The 25,917-nt window shown below is 39.0% G+C and overlaps 1 protein-coding gene across 13 annotated transcripts in view; it reads right to left on the reverse strand.

The window, feature by feature from the left end:
- Positions 1 to 25,917, reverse strand: part of PTPRM (protein tyrosine phosphatase receptor type M) — a 793,799-nt gene that overhangs the window by 430,715 nt on the left and 337,167 nt on the right. For all 13 annotated transcript variants that reach the window (XM_046025010.1, XM_046025008.1, XM_046025007.1 and 10 more), the window contains exon 5: positions 4,707 to 4,822. In XM_046025010.1, the coding sequence (XP_045880966.1) occupies positions 4,707 to 4,822 (116 nt within the window). The remainder of the gene's footprint in view (positions 1 to 4,706; positions 4,823 to 25,917) is intronic.

Genomic DNA, 25,917 nt, shown 5'->3' on the forward strand with positions numbered 1-25,917 from the left:
ATTTTGTAGACGCAGTCTTCCTACTGTACATTGTCTGGAAGGTGTTTTAAGTCCTTTGCTGCTCTACTAATGGATGCTCGTGAACTGTGTTTTACTCTGTTGTTTTGTATTCTAGAAAAACCAGTTCTATGTTGACAATAACCTGTAGCCCACAGATGAGACGGGGAAAATGTAAGCAGATGGGACACATCTGTTAATCATAAACATTTCTTCATTAGTGTCATCATCAGATTTATATGTGCTATGTTTTGTGAAAGGCTCTGACAGCGATCATATTTAATCTATATTTTAAACAACTGAACCGCTGGCCATTTTTGTAGAGGTGGATTGGTATGGACATGTAATACATATGGACTTTTTTTTTTCTTTTTTGGTTATGAGGTTAATCAGATAATGTCAGTCACATCCAAATTCTTCCAACAGAGTGGTAAGTACATATGACCTATTCATCTAGATTTGGAATATGGGAAGATGTCTTAGGATAGTGGAATCAACCAATAGTTAAGTAAAGGAAATATGGATGTACTATTCCCTGCTATGCCATTTACCTCTCTGACCCTGAGCAATCCTACACCTCAAACTCATCTATAAAGGAAGGGTATGACCATGGGATATACCCATGAAACTGAGCAAATGCCTACAGCAGAACTCAAAATATGGTCATACAAGTAACACACATTATTATAAACGATGATGCTCCAAAGCATCAATGTTTCCCTAAATAAAAATGCATTATTGGGGCGCCTGGGTAGCTCAGTGGGTTGAGGCCTCTGCCTTCGGCCCAGGTCATGGTCCCAGGTCCTGGGATCGAGCCCCACATCAGGCTCTCTGCTCGGCGGGGAGCCTGCTTCCTCCTCCTCTCTCTCTCTCTCTGCCTACTTGTGATCTCTCTCTGTCAAATAAATAAATAAAATCTTTAAAAAAATGCATTATTAATTTCTAAATCTTGACTTACTACTGAGAAGAAAAGCCTAAAAACATTTTTCCCATTCATTTTTCTTCCTGGATCTCAAATTACTTTGAGGATGCAAGTGACTTTGTAGGCAGCAGATAAACATTTTTGAAACTGTGATAGCATTACAGGAATGACAAAATGCCCATATTTATACCTCTACACTCGAAAGATCCTGCACCATGATTCCAGGTTTGTTTTTCCCTACAATTTCTAAAGGATGACCTCAGGCAAAGGCCAGGGCAAGGACGAGAGGCCCGGAGGGCTCTATGAAACCATCACCTGCCACAAATCCTCACTCAACTGGAAGTCACTTTGCACAAACACAGTTTAATAGAAACCATTCTTGCAAGTGAAGGACACTAGTCTTATTTCATTAGCTATTAATAAAATAAACATTTCCCCACAGGATGCTTATCCAACCAGAGGAAATAAATCATTTAATAGTAAAATTATTCTAACATCACAGAGATTCACACAGGGCTTTCCAGGTCCAGGACAAACGAAATTTCACTTAGAATTTCAAAGTCACGACACCTCTGTTTTGATCATCCCCTTCAGGATATGACCAGGAGGACAATTTCAGGGTAATAGGCAGTCATCGATGCCAAGAAGGGCAAGACAAGATTGGGTAATAGACAAGAAAGGCATTAGTGAATGGACTGTAAAAATAATTTTGTCAACACTAATGATCAAATGTAATAGAACAAAAGCAAGAGAGTTCAGGGTGTGGGAAATTCAATGTGATAGTCCCATCAAGGCTAGTGAATACAGCTACCTCCGTACCTTGGGTTTTGCCTTTTCTTTCCTGACTTGGGACATGCATTGGGCTCTACTTCAGCCCAATAATTGTCAAACTTGGGTGCACCCTGGAGTCCCCTGGGGAGCCCTGAATGCGGCCTCGACACAGACCCATTAAATCAGAATCCTGGTGTAGACCAGGCATTTTTTAAACTGCCCCCCGCCAAGAGATTCTAGTGGAGTGAAGGCTCAGACTTTGCATTTAGACCTGTTTTTCAAAACAGCAGCTAGCTTTCTCCCTATGACATGGCAGATTCTCTTTATTTTTTTATTGTTTTATATATTTTTTTAATTTAAATTCAATTAGCTAACATACAGTAAGTAAATCATTAGCTTCAGATACAGATTCTCTTTAAAACAAAGTCTTCTCCTTTGTAGCAGGAAGTAGTTAAAGATCCCCAATACCTAAGGCGATGCTAAGTTGAACCAGGGGCATCCCAAGCCCAGGATATTTGTAAAAACAAAAAGATCAAATTGTAACTCTAACTTGCCTATAAATTCTTGGGAGTATCTAAGACTTGACTAAGGCAAGAGTTTAGACTTTATATTGTGTTTCTGAAGTAACATTAACACAAATATCAGAGGCCCAAGACTATTTTCCATGAAAATCCTAGATTCTGGAGATAAATAAAAAATGATAGGAAATTATGCTGAGCGAAATAAGTCAAGCAGAGAGAGTCAAGTATCATATGGTCTCACTTATTTGTGGAGCATAACAAATAACATGGAGGACATGGGGAGATGGAGAGGAGAGGGAGTTGAGGGAAACTGGAAGGGGAGATGAACCATGAGAGACTATGGACTCTGAAAAACAACCAGAGGGTTATGAAGGGGCGGCGGGGGGGGGGGGGGGTGGGAGGTTGAGGAACCAAGTGGTGGGTAATAGGGAGGGCACGTACTGCATGGAGCACTGGGTGTGATGCCAAAACAATGAACACTGTTATGCTGTAAATAAACAAAAAAAAAATGATAGGAAAGTGTCATTTTTAAAAGGTAGCTAATGCATTGTGGAAAATATCCATTAAAAATGCCTGTCTCATCAATTACTATACACAGTTCATCTTGATCAAGTTAAATACCAAACAACCACTAACAAAGAAAATAATTTTTGGTCTCTCATATCAAGATTCTAAAACAACTGGGAAGTGGGATGCAAAAGAAAAAATGAAATCAAACACCAAAGATCAGGATTGAGCACAGTAGCCACGGGCTGCAAAATCTTTTATAGTAGCGAGTATAAAACTTTTGGAGAATGAGAAATAGTAAAGCTGAATTTGGTGCCTGCGGTCTCGGTCCTCTGCATACCTTCCTCCTTACTGGCCAGCGGATCTTCTCACAGGGACACCAGGAGATGAGAAAACAATGACATCAAGGTAGAAGGGTGAGGAATTGTGCAAGTGGGTCCAAGAATATTTTAAGAATCCTCCTTCAGAATGTACTCCCCAGCTGTCAACAGATTATTGCCTAATCTTGGGACAGCACATTTGGCCATCTTCCAGGTGCCCCGGAAGTCGAGGAAAAAAAACAGCCTTTTATTTCAGTTGTGATGATGAAAAGGCAAGAGAAATTTCACAGTTGTAGAGTGTCACGCAACTGTGACACGTCACAGTCCCCATGACACTGCAGAAGAGGAGGGATGATAGTAGGTGGAAAGGTGATAGGCAGAGGATAGGTCAGCGTGAGTGAAGCGGAAGTCATGGGGAAATGGAACAGAAACACACAGGTGTAAAGTCATGGAGCAGCTCAGTAGCAAACTAAAATAAATATAGAATTAACCAAACTAAAAAAGACCTACAAGGAAAGAGGGATAGGTGGAAATCAACACTAGTCTCAGTAAAGAACGAGCGTCCTGCAGATCAATACATAAAAGGAAGAAACAAGAATGAAATTGGAGAATGCCATGGGAAGGGGAGATGAAACTCAGAGCCTACAGCAGCGGGAGGCCTTCCAGGTAGAGAGGAGAGGTCTGAATCCCATTCATTCTCTCAGAATTCTGGCAACCATGGCTATGTCCATGACACTATTCGCCATGCAAAATACATATGGAATTTGAAAGATCATGGACTCTGAGAAATAAACTGAGGGTTTTGGAGGGGAGAAGGGTGGGGGGTTGGGTGAGCCTAGTGGTGCGTATTATGGAGGGCATGTATTGCATGGAGAACTGGGTGTGGTGCATAAACAATGAATTTTGGAACACACACACACAAATTAAATTAAAAAAAAGAAGACACACAAATTATGATTACACTAAAATGTCCACTTAAATACTCAAAAGATGTGTTGTTAATTTCTAAGTTGAGGCTTTTTTTCTTGTTGGAATTCAAATTACAAAAAGATCTGTGTGTGTGTGTGTGTGTGTGTGTGTGTGTGTGTGTTCGATGCTCTGGACAGTTCTCAAGAAGAAGAGTAGGGGAGAGCTCTATATTTGATACTTTAATATCCTGCTCTAAAAGTAATTTGACAACCATATCTTCAAAGCAAGATGGCTCAGCAGAAGCAATGGGAAAACACAGAAATTTTTTTTTTTTTTTAAGATTTATTTATTTGACGGATAGAGATTACAAGTAGGCAGAGCGGCAGGCAGAGAGAGAGAGAGAGGGGAGGAAGCAGGCTCCCTGCTAAGCAGAGAGCCCGATGCGGGGCTCGATCCCAGGACCCTGGGATCATGACCTGAGCTGAAGGCAGAGGCTTTAACCTGCTGAGCCACCCAGGTGCCCCGAAAACACAGAAATTTAAAGGGAAAAACAAAAGGTCTGTGAAGAACAGTAGGCATTATCTAGAACATTTAGGAATCTCACAACTCATCCATAAAGAAGGAAGGAACAGAGACAACTCACATCATCCGTCGTCCATCAGCAACCCAGTCCTGACCCGGTTCCCTGGGCCCCTCCCCAGGGGTCGTGCCCTCCTGCCTCTCAACTCTCCCCGAACTGGTGATGGTGAGTTACTGTACCTGCAACCACAGCCTGTCACCCGCCACGGTCCGGCCGATGGCACTGCACTGGAAGGTGGCAAACTGGCCTGCGTTGACCTCCACATTCTGAATCCGCAGGAAGTGGGGAGTTCTGGCTACATGAAGAGAGAAAGTGGAAGATTAAATTGGAGCTCTGTCACATACAGGAGTCTTGTTGGAATCTATCTGCAATTTGGGACCCTTCCATTTTGTTTACCTTTGAAGAAAATGCAGCTTTTGCTTATAAGAATGCTTTTAAGATCTCATCCTGATTGTAAAAGGGATCATGGAAGGCTTTGGTGTACTCTGTGAAAGAACAGAAAAGCCAAGCATTCTGGGATAGACCCAAGAAGAAAGAAGATATTTTATTGTTCCTGCTGTGCAAATTATCATAGCTCAGCAGTCTTCTTATAATAACATATCTGTATTAATAAAGATTACACTGAACCCTAATTGATGTTTTGAACAAAAACATATTAGATATTTATACGAGCAACATGAAAAGAACAGTAAGAAGTTAAATGATGTTGTCAAGGAAACTCTTTAAGCCAAGTACAAAGCTGGGCATAATATATATTTTAATACAACTAATTGGTATGCAGCATTACTTATGTAAATTTTCCCAACTACTAAAAATACTATCCTTATAGACAGGCTCTGGGGAATTATGTTGGGACTGCCATAGCGTGGAAGTTTCTGCTGATTCTTACTCCTAATTTAAGAAGAAAGAATGATTCTAAATGCTAAACAACATTAAGTCTCATAATGTACATTGTCCATGGGGGACAACCCTCTGAATAAAGGATAATTCTATTTGATTGGAGAAGCACAGACCAAATTTCTGCAACAGACTGCACAGGTGTGTGAAGGAACTGGAATGACAGGTCAGGAGTTAAATTTTATGATAGGCTCCATTTTTTGGGAAAGTCTCTTATCACAGCAATGATAGGATAAAAGCAAGGTGCTGGGAGGAAGGTGGTTAGGGAGTAGAAAAGGAAGGAACAGGATGCTGGTACTTTCTGGAGGGATGGATAAATCTTCTGGACAATAACTCGAATAAATTTCTCATGCTTTGCCAGCTTGTCCTCACCATCAGTGTGTCTTTAGGCCATGTCTAGGCACCTTCAAAGAATGGTACCCCACTACTGAGTACCCAAATGTGATAAACCAGCACTAATATTAACCTGTACAGAACATAATTAGGAATGGAAGTGGGTTACTACCAAAAACAAAGAGAAATGCATTTTAATATCAGTAACACACAGCAAAAGCCCATTACTAACTTGGAGGCCACTAGTAATTCAAAAAATGTATTCATGATGTTTAGCAAGCAAAATGTCCTAAGTAACTTCTACAAAAGTAGTGTAACTATGGGTCATTGTTGCTAATACTAACATATTAATTTAAAGCCCTATGACCTATTTTTCACTAATTTATCTTTGGCCAAGAATAACATGATGTTGTGGTTTTTAAAAACCTCTGTAAAAAGTCCCTAAATCAAATTTCTCTTCTAGTCTCTGTTCCCCAAAAAGCTGAAAGATGTTTTGCTTTTAGAAAATGGCAAAAGGTAACATGTTTTGAGCATTTATGTGCCAGAAACTCTTCCAGCTTAGCATTCACAAATGTTCTGTGAGTAGCTATTTTTTTCCACTTTGCAAGTGGGGGAACTTGTAGGTTCTTGCCTAATAAGTGTCAGAACCAGAGTGTGAACAGTTCCAAAACCAGGCACACTGAGTTGAGTTCATATTATTTGAAATTAATAATAATTATTATTTGGAATTAATAATACAATTACTAAAAATAACAAAAGCATTTTATTTAAAATTAATCAATGAATTCATATTATTTAAATTGGATTTGTATTACTAAATTGAACTGATTTTATATTCTTTAAAACTGTTTACTTGCAACTGCAAGTTCTGTAGAATTCTACTCTCCTAACCTCACCTTTGACACAAATGAACAAACTTTCGCTACACAAAAAGTCCTAACGATTACTATTTTAGATTTACCTACATTAGGGTTTCCCAATATTAAAAGAAATCATTAAGAATTTGAGAATTTGAGATTTGACTGAATCGACAGGACTGCAAAAAAGCTGTTTCCTTGCTCAAACGGGAAGACGAACCATGAGAGCCTGTGGACTCTGAGAAACAAACTGAAGGTTTTGGAGGGGAGGAGGTGGGGGATGGGTGAGCCTGGTGGTGGGTACTAAGGAGGGCACGAATTGCATGGAGTACTGGGTGTGGTGCATAAATAACAAACCTTGGAACACAGAAAAAAAATAAAATAAAATTAAGAGGTTTAAAAAAAAGGAAATATAAGCAAATGGAATATTCTTCTTCAAATCCAACACACTACATCCATTATAGCACACCTGTCATCAATTGGAAATTTTTTTGACTTTTTCCCTTTTGAAATAATTCTGAGCACATTACCCCAGCCACATGGACATCAAACTATACTATGCACAGAGCATTCAAGAGAGGAAAAAAGATGATGGAAGGTAAGTCCTCTGTTCATTTGTGTGTTTGTACAGCAGTAGATTTTAGCTACTTCACAGGAATTCAGAGGGAGCTGATCAGAGCGGTCTGTGCTCTACAGGCCACACACACGTACAGACAGACACATACACACACACATTACCTTGCACGGCTAGTCCTTAGGGAGCTGCTAGGTACATTTCTTGTCAATCTTCCTGAGCCACTGGGGGTCCCCTTTCAAGGGGTCCCCCAGCCACACAGCCTCCGCCCATCTACAGAAACTGCTCTCCTCAGATTACCAGCAAGCCCCTAGCCAGCCCAACAGCCTTCTTTCCTCCTCCTCCTGTCTCTGAAGGGGAAATGTTTTCTACCGCACTGATCTGTTTCCAAAACTTCCCCCACAAAACTTTCAAAATTCTACTTTTGAAGTCATTTTTCTGAAGCTTTTTTCCTTTGTTCGTTCTTCTTTGTGCTCCTCCCCAAAAGTAGATTTGTCTCGGAATCAGGACTCAGCTCACTTCCCTTTCCAGAGTGTGTGCGCACCTAGTAGGTGTCCTCTACCCCCACAGAGCAACGTGAGATTCTTAGGGACAAGGAATCTGTCACCCTGTCACCTCCATCATCAGGAACCCTGGAGCCGCTCCAGTCACCTGTGTGCCCCGACCAGGGCAGACAAGCCCTTCTACAGTCAGACCTGACTTCATGCCACACCACAGATAGAGGGCATCCAGACCACAGAAAACCGCAGCCACTGTACTCCCCGCTGGTGAGCTGTGGGCTAGAGCCCAAGCCACTGCTGGGGTCACACCAGGAGGAAAGCTCACAATCCAGGTGCACTCAGAGGCTGATACATACTACAGGGAACTGTTGTCCTAAGAAGCACAGTTTAAAAAAAAAAAAAAGAAAAGTCAGACCGTTCTGGCCAGTGAAGGAAAACCGGGTCCCAGGGGGAAAGGCAGGGGCCACTGAGATTGATAACTGACTTCAGATTTTGTGAGGTGAACTCAGTATGCAGAAACTACAGAGAGGCATGTTTCCCTAAGGGTGAAGAAGAGTTTTCCAACAGAGACTGCCAGAACATGATAGGAGCAGGCTGGCGAGGGAGCCATTTTCACAGCTGGCTGGGCAGAGAGGTGGGTAGAGGGGGAGGTGGGGTACCACTGGCGACTGGCATGCTATGGGCTGTTGTCGCTCTCAGCGGTTCATTCCAGTCCAAGTAAGAGCCCTTGGCACCTCTTCCCCCATGGCCATGGTAGTGGTCCACCTGTGGTAATGGAGTCCTTGCTTGCTTTCTCCACAGGTGTTTTGGGTATGGAGGCTGCCGCTTCTGCTCCCTCTTTGGAGACACCTCTCGCATCCATGGGTCAAGCGTAAGAAGGCTTATGGTTTGAGTCACATTTAAAATGAGTATGCTCTCTAAAGCTGGCTTAGAATCCCAGGCCCTGGAAGCTCTTGTGTCAGGTTTTGATTTTGGCCTCTCTCTTCACCCTCTTTGGCCTTGAGACCCTGTCAGTCAGCTGGTGTGTGCCTTTCCAAGTCCTTGATGCCCACGTGCTCCACCAGTACAGGGCTTAACTCTGTCTGCTTCCTTTCCTGTCTGTGTGACTTTGTAAAGGATCATTTAGAACCTCAGTGGGTCCTTTGAGAAGATCTCCCAAGCTGGCTCCCACCTACAGTGAGCACCACCTCCACTTCCACACTCCCGTGGATTGTTAAAGACTGAGTATCCTTTTCGTTGGACTGGCCCGACGTCTCACTACTGCTGCCCTCTCCTGTCCATCTCATGCCTCCTATCTCTGCTCACCTCTCGCTAAAGGCCACCATAGTAAGCTGGGTCCCTAAGACAAGGCTGAGTGTGTAGCCATCTTTTATGATTACTTCCCGTACAGGGATATTGCACCTAAGGTGCTAGGCTGCCATTTCAGCCCACTGGGGGTAAGCCCAGGGTCAGTTCCGGGCATGTCCTAAAAGGTTGGGGAGGATTTTGAGTATCACTCCTGGTATTTCCTTACATAGTTAAGCTATTAAAAATTAAAAATAAAAAAAGTTTCCCTTAAAAATCCATTTCAAAATCTCCATGTGTTACTCATGTATGTCTTAGCACTTGGCTTCTTGCCCTGCACCCAACCCATGACTCCTTTTCCTCTTTCATTTGTCTCCTCCCCACTCCCCAAGGCCCCCGAGGACTTTCTCAAAATCCTTCTCACCTTTTTCATGCACTACAAGTGAGTTCTCTTAAATTTCTCAATGAGAAGTTCTAATCAGAGTGTGTGGGGACAACACAGCTTAGTGTCCCCCCTCTCCTCCCATAGATGCCAAAATACAAGAAAGGTTCTCTTTCCTATGGTAACATTTCCTTTCCTGATAAAATCATTAGAGATTTTCAGCCCTTCAAAGGTTTCTACACTTTCTGAGTGGCACAAGGGGAAATCCAAAATACATTTAGTTTGAACATCAAGAGTAAGCTTCCCATGGGCTAAAATAATTTATAGAAAATTAATTTCAAATCTTGAAATTTTTAATTTCATTCCTTATCTAGCGTGGCAGGAGACTTATTTTGGAAGAGCAAGGATGGGGATATCCAAATAGTCCTCTTTTTCTTTTTAAAAAATACTATAGCATGTTTCCAAGCTGCCCGAGAAATAATATAACTCATTTCCCTCCAGATCTGAATGGTACCTGAAAACAGCTTACCCAGACCAACTTCATTTACATATTCTTCCTACTAATATGGTTAATACATTTAAAAATGTCCAAGATATTGGAAATCAATTTAATTCTTTTTCCTAAAGTTTGTGATTTAAATAACTTATTTTTCACTTTCAGAAAATATTTTCAATAATAGACATTAAAAATAGGGAATTATTCAATTTTTAATCATATAAAAATTTATCTCTAAGAAATACTTTTTGAAATACAATATATTTCTTTCATAGTTTTATTTTTTTAAGATTTTATTTATTTATTTGACAGGCAGAGATCACAAGTAGACAGAGAGGCAAGCAGAGAGAGAGGAAGGGAAGCAGACTCCCCACCGAGCAGAGAGCCAAATGTGGGGCTTGATCCCAGGACCCTGGGATCATGACCTGAGCTGAAGGCAGAGCCTTTAACCCACTGAGCCACCCAGGTGCCCCTAATACACAGTTTAAAAAAAAAATTAAACATAAACTATAACCTGTTGAGACAAATAGCATGTTGACCTAAAGCCTGGACAAGGTGAGGAAGGCTGGGAAACTGAACTTTGATTCATCCAGGAATGCTCACAGAGATTATTTATTGTAGTTGACGAGGAGACAGATGAAAAGCCAAATTATAAGAATAGCTGAAAATGGGGTAAGAATGGGGAGGTGGTGGAATGAAGGAAAAAAAAATTCAATTGAAACCAAAAAAGGAAGCTTTTGCACCTGGTAGAATCCTTTCTCATGGGGGCATATTATAGGACGCTATGTTATTCATGGGCTGCTCTGAGGTCTTTGGTGGTAGCTTCTGGCTTGGCCTTGCACTATCAGAACAACCCCTTGCCATTAAGAAAACTGAACACCCTCTAACATGGTCTCTTGGTATCTTTCTCCCTTTTTGTGGTAACCATGCACTTAAATTTTTTTTTTTAATATTGTCACCATTTTCCCATCTTAAATATTTATCTAAAACTATTTGAAAATCTGCCTGATATATCAGTGGTTCTCAACTGGGGCAATGGCACCACCCCCCCACCCAGGGAATATCTCACGATGTCTAGAAACATTTTGGTTGTCACAACAGGGGTGGAGAAGGTGAGGGGACTACTAGTATCTGGTGAAAAGAGACACCATGGTTGGTGTTAAACAACCTGCAGTGCATAAGACAGTCCCCACCAAAAAAAATCAACTGACCCAAAATGTGAGTAGGGTCGAGTCTGAGAAGTCCTGATATCCATGATAAAGAATACAAAAGTTTCCTGGACCACCCTCTACCCTTGAACATTTGGGGTTCTGATATATAATGCTAAGATAAAAGATTTCATAATTAAATCATCATATAGACTTTATGCTTTTTCCTTAGGATAAATTTTCAGAAACTGAATTTAATAAGACAAAAGAAATGCATTTTTTAAAGACTTTTGACAGAAATTGCCAGACTACTTTGCTTAAAGCATATAACAATTTCCATCTCTACTAGCAGGGTAAGAGAGCTCTTTTCATCACACCCTCAAAAGTACCGAGTATTAATTTCTGTAACCTGTCTTGAGAAACTCATGAAATACATGTACTCTGCTCTATCAGCTAACTTAATAATAATAAATAATGTGACTATCAGAATTGTCACTAGTTCTGCCACTGGGTTGTTCATTCACTGGGAAGTCCACCCCAGGGAGGCTGCTTTCCTAAGGGCTCTGTTTCAAGCAATGGCTAACTGAACCAAAAAGAAAGACACAGAAAAAACTCATTGATCAAGACAATCTGCTAATACTTACTGCCTCCAGGGGGGATGTTTGTTAGGATATGACTTAACATTTTTAATTTGGAGGCCAAAGATACAATCATGTGAAAGTCTGTCTTTTTCGCCCCTGTTCTTAAAGATCTATTGGACAGGATGAAAGTTATTACTTTTCCTTTAGAATTGTTTTGATCTTCAATACAGCTTTCTGAAAGACTGCTGGTGCATATCACTCACACAGTAAGGTTAAAGGTCTAAGGAATTTATACCTCTGTTCAAATTGTATTTCGGGAGAGCCCTTCCCTGGAATGGTCTGTCTTTGGTTTGGGAAACAGCATTGCTTAGTTGAGAAAAAGACTGCCAGAAAAAAATAACCTGGCTAAGATAATAAAAGTCACAGCTGAAACGGAAACCAGATGAACACATACAAACCTATTAAGCACAAGTACTGTTATAAGCAACTTACCCTTTTCAGATGAAAGATAATTAATTGACCTAAGTGGAAGATAGTAACTCTTCCCCAGGCTCAACACAACAAAGAGACTGTGGAATTCTCTTTTCCAGATCAGTTTCTTCCAAGAACGTGGAAGCCAAAATTTCTAATATTGCCATTTGTGTTTTTTCAACCAACGTTAAAGGCCTATATAATCTTTCCAAAGTTTTAAGATGCCTGGATTCTCCATGTCCACTGATGTGAATTCTAGAGCTGTTTTCCAATGGGAAGGCTGACACTATTTTAAGATTTGGATTTCTGCCACGTGTGTTCAAGCATTCAAGCATCAATATTTCAGTCCCTTACAACTTCTGAACAGAAGCGAAAGTTCAACCCAAGCTTTAGTGGAGATATGTGTGCATGACATATATATTTAATTTGTAAAACAGGTTTTTTGTTTGTTTTTTTTAAAGGTACCTATTGTATAGGGTTGGGAAAAAGATTAAACAAGATGATGCCAGGAAGGTATTCTGTGTGTCTGGTACCCTCAAAAATGTTCATTACTATTTAAAATAACTAATCTACCACTGGAAACTGGAAAAGATCCCAAGAAATAAGACTCTCCAGCCAGAAAAGTTTTGATCCCATGCTGAGCTGTATGCTCTGATCCCTGCCAAACTGTCTTAATTGTAGCACCAGGTATAGTACAGTTAGAGCAGAAAATTTCAATCTATCCCATATTCAAAAAGAAAAATTCTCTCTCTTTCTCCAAATTTATAGGCCCATTCGTCTCCTAGATACCCTTTCAAAATGCTATGCCAGCTTCCTTCTCAAGTCTGCAGGAGTTTCTAAAAACTAAATATCTTCCATGAATATAAAAACAGGATTTTTATTACAATTCTCCTATGTTCTCATCTCTGCCATATTCTGTTGCTTCTTATTAAGAAAAGAGTTGTTAAAAGAATAGAGGTTTGCAGGTATTAATTGATCTCAAATCAACCTTTGATCCCAAAGCCAGAACCTACTGACCAAGGTGCAGATCTTTTTGCAGATGTTTCATATTATTGATCCTTCAAAGCCTGCACCTAAATGCCAACAACAAAATCGAAGACCAGTAATTTGTGAGATCAAAGTGCAGACTGAAGAGGGACAAAAGAGCCCCGGTCCTGACCCTTTTTTGTTTTCATTTGCATTTTAATGTATTGGCAGAGACTGAAACGGACTGGAGGCATCCCCAAACTGCCAGGACAAGCAGCCAACTCTCTTATTTGTGTAGCATGTCTTCACAAACAAGGAAGCCCAACTTTTGCCGAAAGAACAGCCTGGCCCTGCCCACACTGAGGCACAGTACATTCTGCAAACATTTTCCTTTTTAAATTTTCAGATGGATATTGTTAAATCACCCCATGTAAGTAATCTATCATTTTAGCTACTTCATCTGCGGCTAACTTAGTCTAGTGGGCCCATCAGGATGGAGTGCCTAAAAATAATAAAACAGCTCACATTTATTGAGCTCTTAGAATGTGCCAAGCACTGTTCTAAGTTCTTGATGTACATTAACTCATTTAATCCCTATATTTATCCCACTGAGGGAAGCATCATTATTATTATCCCCATTATATGAATGTGTTTATAGGGCCAAAGAGGCCTAGTAACTCTTGTGATGGGAGCAGAAAGCTTTGCTCTTAACAGGTTACAGGACCAAACTATTTTTGTTTTGCTTAAAAGTTAAAAATGGGTCTTGAGAGGAGTCAAGATAGCGGAGAAGTAGCAGCCTGAGACTACATCAGGTAACAGGAGATCAGCTCGATAGCTTATCTAAACATAGCAAACACCTACAAATCCAACGGGAGAGCGAAGAGAAGAAGAACAGCAACTCTAGAAACAGAAAATCAACCACTTTCTGAAAGGTAGGACTGGCGGAGAAGTGAATCTAAAACGACGGGAAGATAGACCGCGGGGGGAGGGGCCGGCTCCCGGCAAGCGGCGGAGGAACGGAGCACAAAATCAGGACTTTTAAAAGTCTGTTCCACTGAGGGACATTGCTCCAGGGGCTAAACCGGGGTGAAGCCCACGCGGGGCCAGCGTGGCCCCAGGCCCCGCAAGGTCACAGAAGGATCGGGGGTGTCAGAGTGTCGGAGAGCTCGCAGGTATTACAACTGAGAAACCGGCTGCAAAGACAGAGCCGAGGACTGAACTCTTAGCTCGGGGTTACCTTGAACTGGTCACGGGCTGGGTGAGCTCGGAGCGCGGCTAGAGGCTGGGGATACGGGAGTGATTGGGTGCTGTCCTCTGGGGGCGCACTGAGGAGTGGGGCCCCAGGCTCTCGGCTCCTCCGGGCCGGAGACTGGGAGGCCGCCATTTTCATTCTCGTCCTCCGGAACTCTACGGAAAGCGTTCAGGGAACAGAAGCTCCCAAAAGCGAACCCGAGCCGATTACTTAGTCCGGCCGCCGGTAAGGGCGGTGCAATCCCGCCTCGGGCAAAGACACTTGAGAGTCACTACAACAGGCCCCTCCCCCAGAAGATCAACAAAATATCCAGCCAGGACGAAGTTCATCTATCAAGGAGAAAGCAGATTCAATTCCTAAGACAGCAGAGCAATTCCAGAGGAGGAGAAAGCAAAGCACGGAACTCATGGCTTTCTCCCCATGATTCTTTAGTCTTGCGGCTACTTCAATTTTTTTTTCTTTTTTCAATTTTTTATTTTTTTTTCCTTTTTTCAATTTTTTTTTTCTTTTTTCTTTTTTCTTCTTCTGCTAAATTTTTTTAAAAACTTTTACCCTTTTCTTTTTTAACGTTTTTTGACTAGTTCATCTAAATATATATATTTTTTCTTTCTTTTTTATATTTTTTTATTTGTTTTATTTTTTAAATTTTTTTCTTTTTTTTTTTTTTCTTTTTTTTTCAGAACCTGTTTTTTATCCCCTTCCCCCCCCCCCCACAATTTGGGGTCTCTTCTGATTTGGTTACAGCGCATTTTTCCGGGGTCTTTGCCACCCTATTAGTAGTTTATTTGCTCCTTCATATCCTCTTATCTGGACAAAATGACAAGGCGGAAAAAATCACCACAAACAAAAGAACAAGAGACAGTACCGAAGGCTAGGGACCTAATCAACACAGACATTGGTACTATGTCAGATCAAGAGTTCAGAATGACGATTCTGAACATTCTAGCCGGGCTCGAAAAAGGCATGGAAGATATTAGAGAAACCCTCTCTGGAGATATTAAAGCCCTTTCTGGAGAAATTAAAGAACTAAAGTCTAACCAAGTTGAAATCAAAACAGCTATTAATGAGGTGCAATCAAAAATGGAGGCTCTCACTGCTAGGATCAATGAGGCAGAAGAAAGAATTAGTGATATAGAAGACCAAATGACAGAGAATAAGGAAGCCGAGCAAAAGAGGGACAAACAGCTACTGGACCATGAGGGGAGAATTCGAGAGATAAGTGACACCATAAGACGAAACAACATTAGAATAATTGGGATTCCAGAAGAAGAAGAAACAGAGAGGGGAGCAGAGGGTCTATTGGAGAGAATCATTGGAGAGAATTTCCCTAATATGGCAAAGGGAACAAGCATTAAAATCCAGGAGATGCAGAGAACCCCCCTCAAAGTCAACAAGAATAGGTCCACACCCCGTCACCTAATAGTAAAATTTACAAGTCTTAGTGACAAAGAGAAAATCCTGAAAGCAGCCCGAGAAAAGAAATCAGTAACATACAATGGTAAAAATATTAGATTGGCGGCAGACTTATCCACAGAGACCTGGCAGGCCAGAAAGAGCTGGCATGATATATTCAGAGCACTCAACGAGAAAAACATGCAGCCAAGAATACTCTATCCAGCTAGGCTATCATTGAAAATAGAAGGAGAGATCAAAAGCTTCCAGGACAAACAAAAACTGAAAGAATTTGCAAACACCAAACCAGCTCTCCAGGAAATATTGAAAGGGGTCCTCTAAGCAAAGAGAGAGCCTAAAAGTAGTAGATCAGAAAGGTACAGAGACAATATACAGTAACAGTCACCTTACAGGCTAATAATGGCACTAAACTCATATCTCTCAATAGTTACCCTGAATGTTAATGGGCTAAATGCCCCAATCAAAAGACACAGGGTATCAGAATGGATAAAAAAACAAAACCCATCAGTATGTTGCCTACAAGAAACTCATTTTAGACGCGAAGACACCTCCAGATTGAAAGTGAGGGGGTGGAAAACAATTTACCATGCTAATGGGCATCAGAAGAAAGCTGGGGTGGCAATCCTTATATCAGATCAATTAGATTTTAAGCCAAAGACTATAATAAGAGATGAGGAAGGACACTATATCCTACTCAAAGGGTCTGTCCAACAAGAAGATCTAACAATTTTAAATATCTATGCCCCTAACGTGGGAGCAGCCAACTATATCAACCAATTAATAACAAAATCAAAGAAACACATCAATAATAATACAATAATAGGAGGGGACTTTAACACTCCCCTCACTGAAATGGACAGATCATCCAAGCAAAAGATCAACAAGGAAATAAAGGCCTTAAATGACACACTGGACCAGATGGACATCACAGATATATTCAGAACATTTCATCCCAAAGCAACAGAATACACATTCTTCTCTAGTGCACATGGAACCTTCTCCAGAATAGATCACATCCTGGGTCACAAATCAGGTCTCAACCGGTATCAAAAGATTAGGATTATTCCCTGCATATTTTCAGACCACAATGCTCTGAAGCTAGAACTCAATCACAAGACGAAAGCTGGAAAGAACCCAAATACATGGAGACTAAACAGCATCCTTCTAAAGAATGAATGGGTCAACCAGGAAATTAAAGAAGAATTGAAAAAATTCATGGAAACAAATGATAATGAAAACACAACAGTTCAGAATCTGTGGGACACAGCAAAGGCAGTCCTGAGAGGAAAATATATAGTGGTACAAGCCTTTCTCAAGAAACAAGAAAGGTCTCAAGTACACAACCTAACCCTACGCGTAAAGGAGCTGGAGAAAGAACAAGAAAGAAACCCTAAACCCAGCAGGAGAAGAGAAATCATAAAGATCAGAGCAGAAATCAATGAAATAGAAACCAAAAAAACAATAGAAAAAATCAATGAAACTAGGAGCTGGTTCTTTGAAAGAATCAATAGGATTGATAAACCCCTGGCCAGACTCATCAAAAAGAAAAGAGAAAGGACCCAAATCAATAAAATCATGAATGAAAGAGGAGAGATCACAACTAACACCAAAGAAATACAGACAATTATAAGAACATACTATGAGCAACTCTACGCCAACAAATTGGCCAATCTGGAAGAAATGGATGCATTCCTAGAGACATATAAACTACCACAACTGAACCAGGAAGAAATAGAAAACCTGAACAGGCCCATAACCAGTAAGGAGATTGAAACAGTCATCAAAAATCTCCAAACAAACAAAAGCCCAGGGCCAGACGGCTTCCCAGGGGAATTCTACCAAACATTTAAAGAAGAACTCATTCCTATTCTCCTGAAACTGTTCCAAAAAATAGAAATGGAAGGAAAACTTCCAAACTCATTCTATGAGGCCAGCATCACCTTGATCCCAAAACCAGACAAGGATCCCACCAAAAAAGAGAACTACAGACCAATATCCTTGATGAACACAGACGCAAAAATTCTCGCCAAAATACTAGCCAATAGGATTCAACAGTACATTAAAAGGATTATTCACCACGATCAAGTGGGATTTATTCCAGGGCTGCAGGGTTGGTTCAACATCCGCAAATCAATCAATGTGATACAACACATTAATAAAAGAAAGAACAAGAACCATATGATACTCTCCATAGATGCTGAAAAAGCATTTGACAAAGTACAGCATCCCTTCCTGATCAAAACTCTTCAAAGTGTAGGGATAGAGGGCACATACCTCAATATTATCAAAGCCATCTATGAAAAACCCACCGCAAATATCATTCTCAATGGAGAAAAACTGAAAGCTTTTCCATTAAGGTCAGGAACACGGCAGGGATGTCCATTATCACCACTGCTATTCAACATAGTATTAAACGTCCTAGCCTCAGCAATCAGACAACAAAAAGAAATTAAAGGCATCCAAATTGGTAAAGAAGAAGTCAAACTATCACTCTTCGCAGATGATATGATACTATATGTGGAAAACCCAAAAGACTCCACTCCAAAACTGCTAGAACTTGTACAGGAATTCAGTAAAGTGTCAGGATATAAAATCAATGCACAGAAATCAGTTGCATTTCTGTACACCAACAACAAGACTGAAGAAAGAGAAATTAAGGAGTCAATCCCATTCACAATTGTACCCAAAACTATAAGATACCTAGGAATAAACCTAACCAAAGAGACTAAGAATCTATACACAGAAAATTATAAAGTACTCATGAAAGAAATTGAGGAAGACACAAAAAAATGGAAAAATGTTCCATGCTCCTGGATTGGAAGAATAAATATTGTGAAAATGTCTATGCTACCTAAAGCAATCTACACATTTAATGCAATCCCTATCAAAATACCATCCATTTTTTTCAAAGAAATGGAACAAATAATCCTCAAATTTATATGGAACCAGAAAAGACCTCGAATAGCCAAAGGAATGTTGAAGAACAAAGCCAAAGTTGGTGGCATCACAATTCCGGACTTCAAGCTCTATTACAAAGCTGTCATCATCAAGACAGCATGGTACTGGCACAAAAACAGACACATAGACCAGTGGAACAGAATAGAGAGCCCAGAAATCGACCCTCAACTCTATGGTCAACTAATCTTCGACAAAGCAGGAAAGAATGTCCAATGGAAAAAAGACAGCCTCTTCAATAAATGGTGCTGGGAAAATTGGACAGCCACATGCAGAAAAATGAAATTGGACCACTTCCTTACACCACACACGAAAATAGACTCCAAATGGATGAAGGACCTCAATGTGAGAAAGGAATCCATCAAAATCCTTGAGGAGAACACAGGCAGCAACCTCTTCGACCTCAGCCGCAGCAACATCTTCCTAGGAACAACGGCAAAGGCAAGGGAAGCAAGGGCAAAAATGAACTATTGGGATTTCATCAAGATCAAAAGCTTTTGCACAGCAAAGGAAACAGTTAACAAAACCAAAAGACAGCTGACAGAATGGGAGAAGATATTTGCAAACGACATATCAGATAAAGGGCTAGTATCCAAAATCTATAAGGAACTTAGCAAACTCAACACCCAAAGAACAAACAATCCAATCAAGAAATGGGCAGAGGACATGAACAGACATTTCTGCAAAGAAGACATCCAGATGGCCAACAGACACATGAAAAAGTGCTCCACGTCACTCGGCATCAGGGAAATACAAATCAAAACCACAATGAGATATCACCTCACACCAGTCAGAATGGCTAAAATGAACAAGTCAGGAAATGACAGATGCTGGAGAGGATGTGGAGAAAGGGGAACCCTCCTCCACTGTTGGTGGGAATGCAAGCTGGTCCAACCACTCTGGAAAACAGCATGGAGGTTCCTCAAAATGTTGAAAATAGAACTACCCTATGACCCAGCAATTGCACTACTGGGTATTTACCCTAAAGATACAAACATAGTGATCCGAAGGGGCACATGTACCCGAATGTTTATAGCAGCAATGTCTACAATAGCCAGACTATGGAAAGAACCTAGATGTCCATCAACAGATGAATGGATAAAGAAGATGTGGTATATATACACAATGGAATACTATGCAGCCATCAAAAGAAATGAAATCTTGCCATTTGCGATGACGTGGATGGAACTAGAGCGTATCATGCTTAGTGAAATAAGTCAATCGGAGAAAGACAACTATCATATGATCTCCCTGATATGAGGACATGGAGAAGCAACATGGTGGGGTAGGGGGATAGGAGAAGAATCAATGAAACAAGATGGGATTGGGAGGGAGACAAACCATAAATGACTCTTAATCTCACATAACAAACTGGGGGTTGCTGGGGGGAAGTGGGATTGGGAGAGGGGGAGCGGGCTATGGACATTGGGGAGGGGAGGCAAACCATAAGAGACTATGGACTCTGAAAAACAACCTGAGGGTTTTGAAGGGTCAGGGGTGGGAGGTTGGGGGAACAGGTGGTGGGTGATGGGGAGGGCACGTTTTGCATGGAGCACTGGGTGTTGTGCAAAAAGAATGAATACTGTTACGCTGAAAAAATAAATTAAAAAAAAAATAAAAAAAATAAAAAAAAATGGGTCTTAATGAAATAATTTTTCAAGTGGCAAAACAGATTCAACATTCTTATCACAGAAAAATAAGTTAGGTACTACATATAAATAACTTTCATAAGTCACTCATATCTTGAAGAAGAATGATTGATATTTTGGAGGAGAAAAATCCAAGTTAGGTTCCTAGGTGTTTAAAATGAAATGTCAAGGATGCCTGGGTGGCTCAGTAGGTTAAGCCTCTGCCTTCGGCTCAGGTCATGATCCCAGGATCCTGGGATCGAGTCCCACATCAGGCTCTCTGCTCAGAGGGGAGCCTGCTTCCCCCTCCCTCTCTGCCTACTTGTGATCTCTCTCTGTGTCAAATGACTAAAAAAAAAATTAAAAAATAAATAAATAAAATGAAATGTCAGTTCTAAGTCCTATGTGCTTCTCAGCCAAAGCATGTGATCACTCATCATTTGACTCAACAGAACATAATTCAGAAAACAGTTCTAATTTTTGCCACTATTATTCTTATTTTAATCACACTACTTAATGTCTTCATTAAAAAAATCTAAATTTAGAAGTAGGCAAACAATATTTGGGTATGCAAATGAATCAATGAGTGAAAAAATTAATTTTGTTTTATAAAATAAGAGTAATTTTGAACCTAGGATGCTATATTATGAAGTCTGCATTTCTTTACTGTTTTTAAAAAACCTCTTATTTCATACTCCAAAATAGTAAAACACCATAGTATTGGATTTTATATTCACTTTATGCAATAAATGGCATGTGGGGTTTTTTTCAGTCTTTTTCACAAAGTAACCTATAAATAAAAGAAGGTATCTGAAAATGATATATTCAATAAGGGGTTAATATTCAAAACATGTAAGGAACTCCTACAACTCAACACCAAAAAAAAAAAAAAAAAACAACAACAACTAATAATCTGATTAAAAATAGGCAGAGGAGCTGAATAGACATTTTTTCCATAGATGACACATAGATGGATGAGAAACACACAAAAAGATGCTCAACATCAATGATCATGAGGAAAACATGAACCAAAACCATGAAGTGAGAAACCATCTCACAACCATCATAATGGCTAGTATCAACAAGACAAGAAACAACAGGGTTTGGCATGGATGTGGAGGAAAGGGAACTTCTGTGCACTACTGTTGGGAATGGGTGGAGCCACTATGGGAAGCAGTATGGAGTTTCCGCAAAAATTAAAACCAGAAATACGATATAATCTAGTAGTTTCACTGCTGGGTATTTACCTAAAGAAAACAAAAACACACATTTGAAAAGATATAGGGACCCCTATGTTTACTGCCCCATTATTTACAATAGCCAAGATAGGGAAGCAACCTAAATGTCCATTGATATGTGAATGGATAAAGAAAATGTTATATACACACACACACACACACACACACACACACACATATATATACAAATACCCATAATGGATTATTACTCAGCCATAAAAATGAACTATTGCCATCTGTGACAGCATGCATGAATATACAGAGTATCATACTAAGTCAAATAAGACAAGCAAAACAAAAAAGACAAATATGTGATTTCACATATATGTGAAATCAAAACACAAACAAATAAAATAAGACTTATAAATACAAAAAACAAACTGGTGGTTGACAAAGGGGAGTGGAAGGATGGGTGAAATAGATTAAGGTACAAACTTCTAGTTATAAAATAAAGTCACAGGGATAAAAAGTACAGCATACAGAATATAGTCAATAATATCTTAATAATTTTTTATGGCTACAGATGGTAACTATACTTATTGTGAGCACTGCATAATGTACAAAATTATCAAATTATTATGTCACATACTTGAAACTAATACAATATTATACATCAACTATACCTCAATAAAAAAAATGGCAAAGGGAGTTCTTTGAATGGAAGTAAAGCAATGCTAATTAGTATCATAAAAACATAAAAAGGTAGAGTAAATCTCATTGGTAATGGTAAATTTATCGTCATAGTTAGAATTTGCACTATGGTAATAGTGGTGCATAATTCATTTACAAATCTAAAAGAACATTGTAAAAATAACTATAAATAGAATGATCTGTTACTACTTACACAGTATAAAAAACATATAAATTGCAGCAAATGAACCTATTTGGTAAAAACCTAAAGTATGAGGAAGAGAAGTAAAAGTGTAAAGCTTCCAAATGCTATCAAAGGTAAGTCGTTATCAGTTTAAAATCAGGCACTCTAAGTTTAAGATACTTCATGTAAGCTTTATGGGAATTATACAGAAAAATGTTCTGGTAATTTCATAAAAGAACAAGACAAAGAAGTCAAAGCATATTGAAACCAAAAACATCAAAACAGACAAAAAAGTCACCAGAATGAGAAACAAGGAAAAACAGATCTACAAAGCAACTAGAAAGAAATAAACAAAGTGGAAACAGTGAGTCCTTTCTTGTCAATAGTTACATCAAATAGAAATGGATTAAAAGACACAGAATGTCTGAACAGATAAAAAGCAAAACCAAGATCCAACAATGTGCTGTCTACAAGAGAAGCACTTTAGCCTTAAAGACACACATAGGATGAGAGTGAAGGGATTGGAAAAAGACATTTCAAGCAAATGATAAGCAAAAAAAAAAAAAAAAAAAAGAAAAAGAAAAAGAAAAAAAAAGAAAAGTTCATGTCTATACTTAGACAAAATAGACCATAGACCTTAAGTTAAAAATGATACAAAGAGAAAAAGTCATTATGTAATGACAGAGGGGCCTAATGCAACAAGAAGATATAACAACTGATGCAACAAGAATATATACGTACACAATGGTGAAGCACCAACATACAAAATCAAAAATTTCTAGAAATAAAAGGATAAATAAACAGTAACACAATAGTCGGGGATTTTAATATCCCACTCTTAACAATGGACAGAGCATCTGGAGGGAGAATCATTATGGAAACAGCAGACTTGAACAACAGTATAGACCAAATGGACCTAACAAACATATAAAACATTCTATCCAACAACAGCTGAGTAATGCATTCTTCTTAAGCACACATGGAATATTTTCTAGGATGGACCATATGTTAGGGCACAAAACAAGTCTTAGCAAATTTAAGAAGATTGAGATAGTATGAAGAATCTTTTCTGACTACCACAGTGTAAAACTAGAAATCAATAAGAGAAAACTGGAAAACTCATGAACACATGAAAATTAAACTCTTCTCTCCTAAAAAACTAAAGAATCAAAGAAGACATTAAAGGAAAGAAAATATTCCTTCAGATAAACAAAAATGGAAACACAAAACACAAAAAGAACTTGTAGGACGCGGCAAAAGAACTTTGTAACAATATATGTCTACTTAAGAAGCAGAAAAGATCCTAAATATACAACCTAACTCTACATCTTAAAGAAGTAGAAAAAAAACCAAATTGAGCCCAAAGTTAGCAGAAGAAAGTAAACAACAAAGATTAGAGTAGAAAAAACAAAGAACAGAAAACATTAGAAAAGATTAGCTAAACTAAGAGTTGGTTCTTTCTTTCTTTTCTTTTCTTTTAAGGTTTTATTTATTTATTTGACACAGAGAGAGAGATCACAAGTAGACAGAAAGAGAGGGGGAAGCAGCCTCCCTGCTGAGCAGAGAGCCCCACGTGGGGCTCCATCCCAGGACCCTGGGATTATGACCTGAACTGAAGGCAGAGGCTTTAACCCACTGAGCCACCCAGGCACCCCAGAGTTGGTTCTTTCAAAAGATAAACAAAACTGACAAATCCATAGGTAGACTAACCAAATTAAAAAGAGAGAATAGGAGACATTACAACTGATACCACAGAAATTCAAAAGGTCAGAGGAGGCTACCAAGAACAACTTTATGCAAAAACAAAACAAAACAAAACAAAACAAAACCAACCTAGAAGAAATGGAAAAATTCATGGAAACATGCAGCTTACCAAGACTAATTTGGAAAGAAACAGAAAATCTGAATAGGCCAATTATGAGTAAGGAGATGAATCAGTAACCAAAAATTTCTCAACAAAGAAAAACCCAGGACTAGATGGCTTCACCACTGAATTTTGGCAAACATTTAAAGAAGAATTAACACCGATCCTTCTCGGACTTCAACAAAATTAAAGAGGAGGAAATTGTCCCAAACTCATTCTTCAAGTCCAGCACTATCCTGATACTAAAATTAGAAAACTAAAAACAAAACAAATGAAATAAAACAAAATAATTACAGACCAACATCCTTAATTTCTCAATAAAATTTCTCAATAAAATATTATATATTTATTTATACAAATTTATTTAAATTTACACATATTTATTTATAATATATATTCGCAATAAAATATTAATATATATATTCTCAATAAAATATTAACAAACCACTTCAGCAGCACATTAAAAGGATCATACAGCTTGATCAAGTGGAATTTATTCCTGGGAGGCAAGGATGGTTTAACATAGGCAAATCAATCAATATGAATATATCACATTAATTGAATGAATAAAAAGACTCATATGAGCATCTCAATAGATACAAAGAAAGCATTGGACAGAATTCATTATCCATTCAGGATACCTACTTTGAACAAATTACACATAGAAGATCCGTATCTCAGCACAATAAAGGTCATACAGAGAAGCCGACAGATAATAGCACACTGAATGGAGAAATATTGAAAGATTTTCTTCTAAGATGAGAACAAGACATGACTGCCATTTTCAGCACTCCTATTCAACATAGTTCAAGAAGTCTTAGCTAGGGCAATCACACAAGAAAAAGAAATAAAACTTATCAGAATTAGAAAGAAAGAAAGAAAACTATCTTTATTTGCAGATAACATAATTTTATATGGAAAAAAACCCTAAAGACTCAACCAAAAATGTGTTACATCAATGAGTTCAGTAAAGTCTCAGAATACAAAATTAACATATAAAATTGAGTAGTGTTTTTATACAGTGACAATGAATTTTCTGAAAAAGAGAAAAAGCAGTCAATCTCATTTACAACAGCTTCAAAACAATACAATACTCGAGATCAAATTTAGCTAAGGAGATGAAATATCTCTACACTGAAACTATAAGATATTGCTGAAAAAAGATTTTAGAAGACACAAAGACAAATGTATAAGAAGATGTTGTCCATATAAACAATGGAATATTGCACAGCCATCAGAAGGGATGAGTACCAACTTTTGCCTCAACATGGATGGGGCTGGAGGAGTTTATACTGAGTGAAATAGGTCAAACAGAGAAAGTCAATTATCATATGGTTTCACTTTTTTGTGGAACTTAAGGAATAGCACAGAGGACATTAGGAGAAGGAAGGTGAAAATGAAGAGGGGGAAATTGGAGAGGGAGACAAACCATGAGGGACTATAGACACTGGGAAACAAACGGAGGGTTTTAGAGGCGAGGGGGTTGGGGGATGGGTGATGGGTATTAAAGGGGGCATGCATCACATGGAGCACTCAGTGTTGTATGCAAACAATGAATCACAGAACACTACATCAAAAACCAATGGTGTACTGTATGATGACTAACATTACATAATAATAATAATAGTAATAATAAAAAGAAGATACAAATAAATGGCAAGGTAGCCCATTTTCATGGTTTGAAAGAACTAATATTTTTAACATTTTATTACTTTTTGAAGACTTTCTATTTATTCA

The sequence above is a fragment of the Meles meles genome, chromosome 12, assembly GCF_922984935.1.
Source record: "Meles meles chromosome 12, mMelMel3.1 paternal haplotype, whole genome shotgun sequence".
NCBI lineage: Eukaryota > Metazoa > Chordata > Mammalia > Carnivora > Mustelidae > Meles > Meles meles.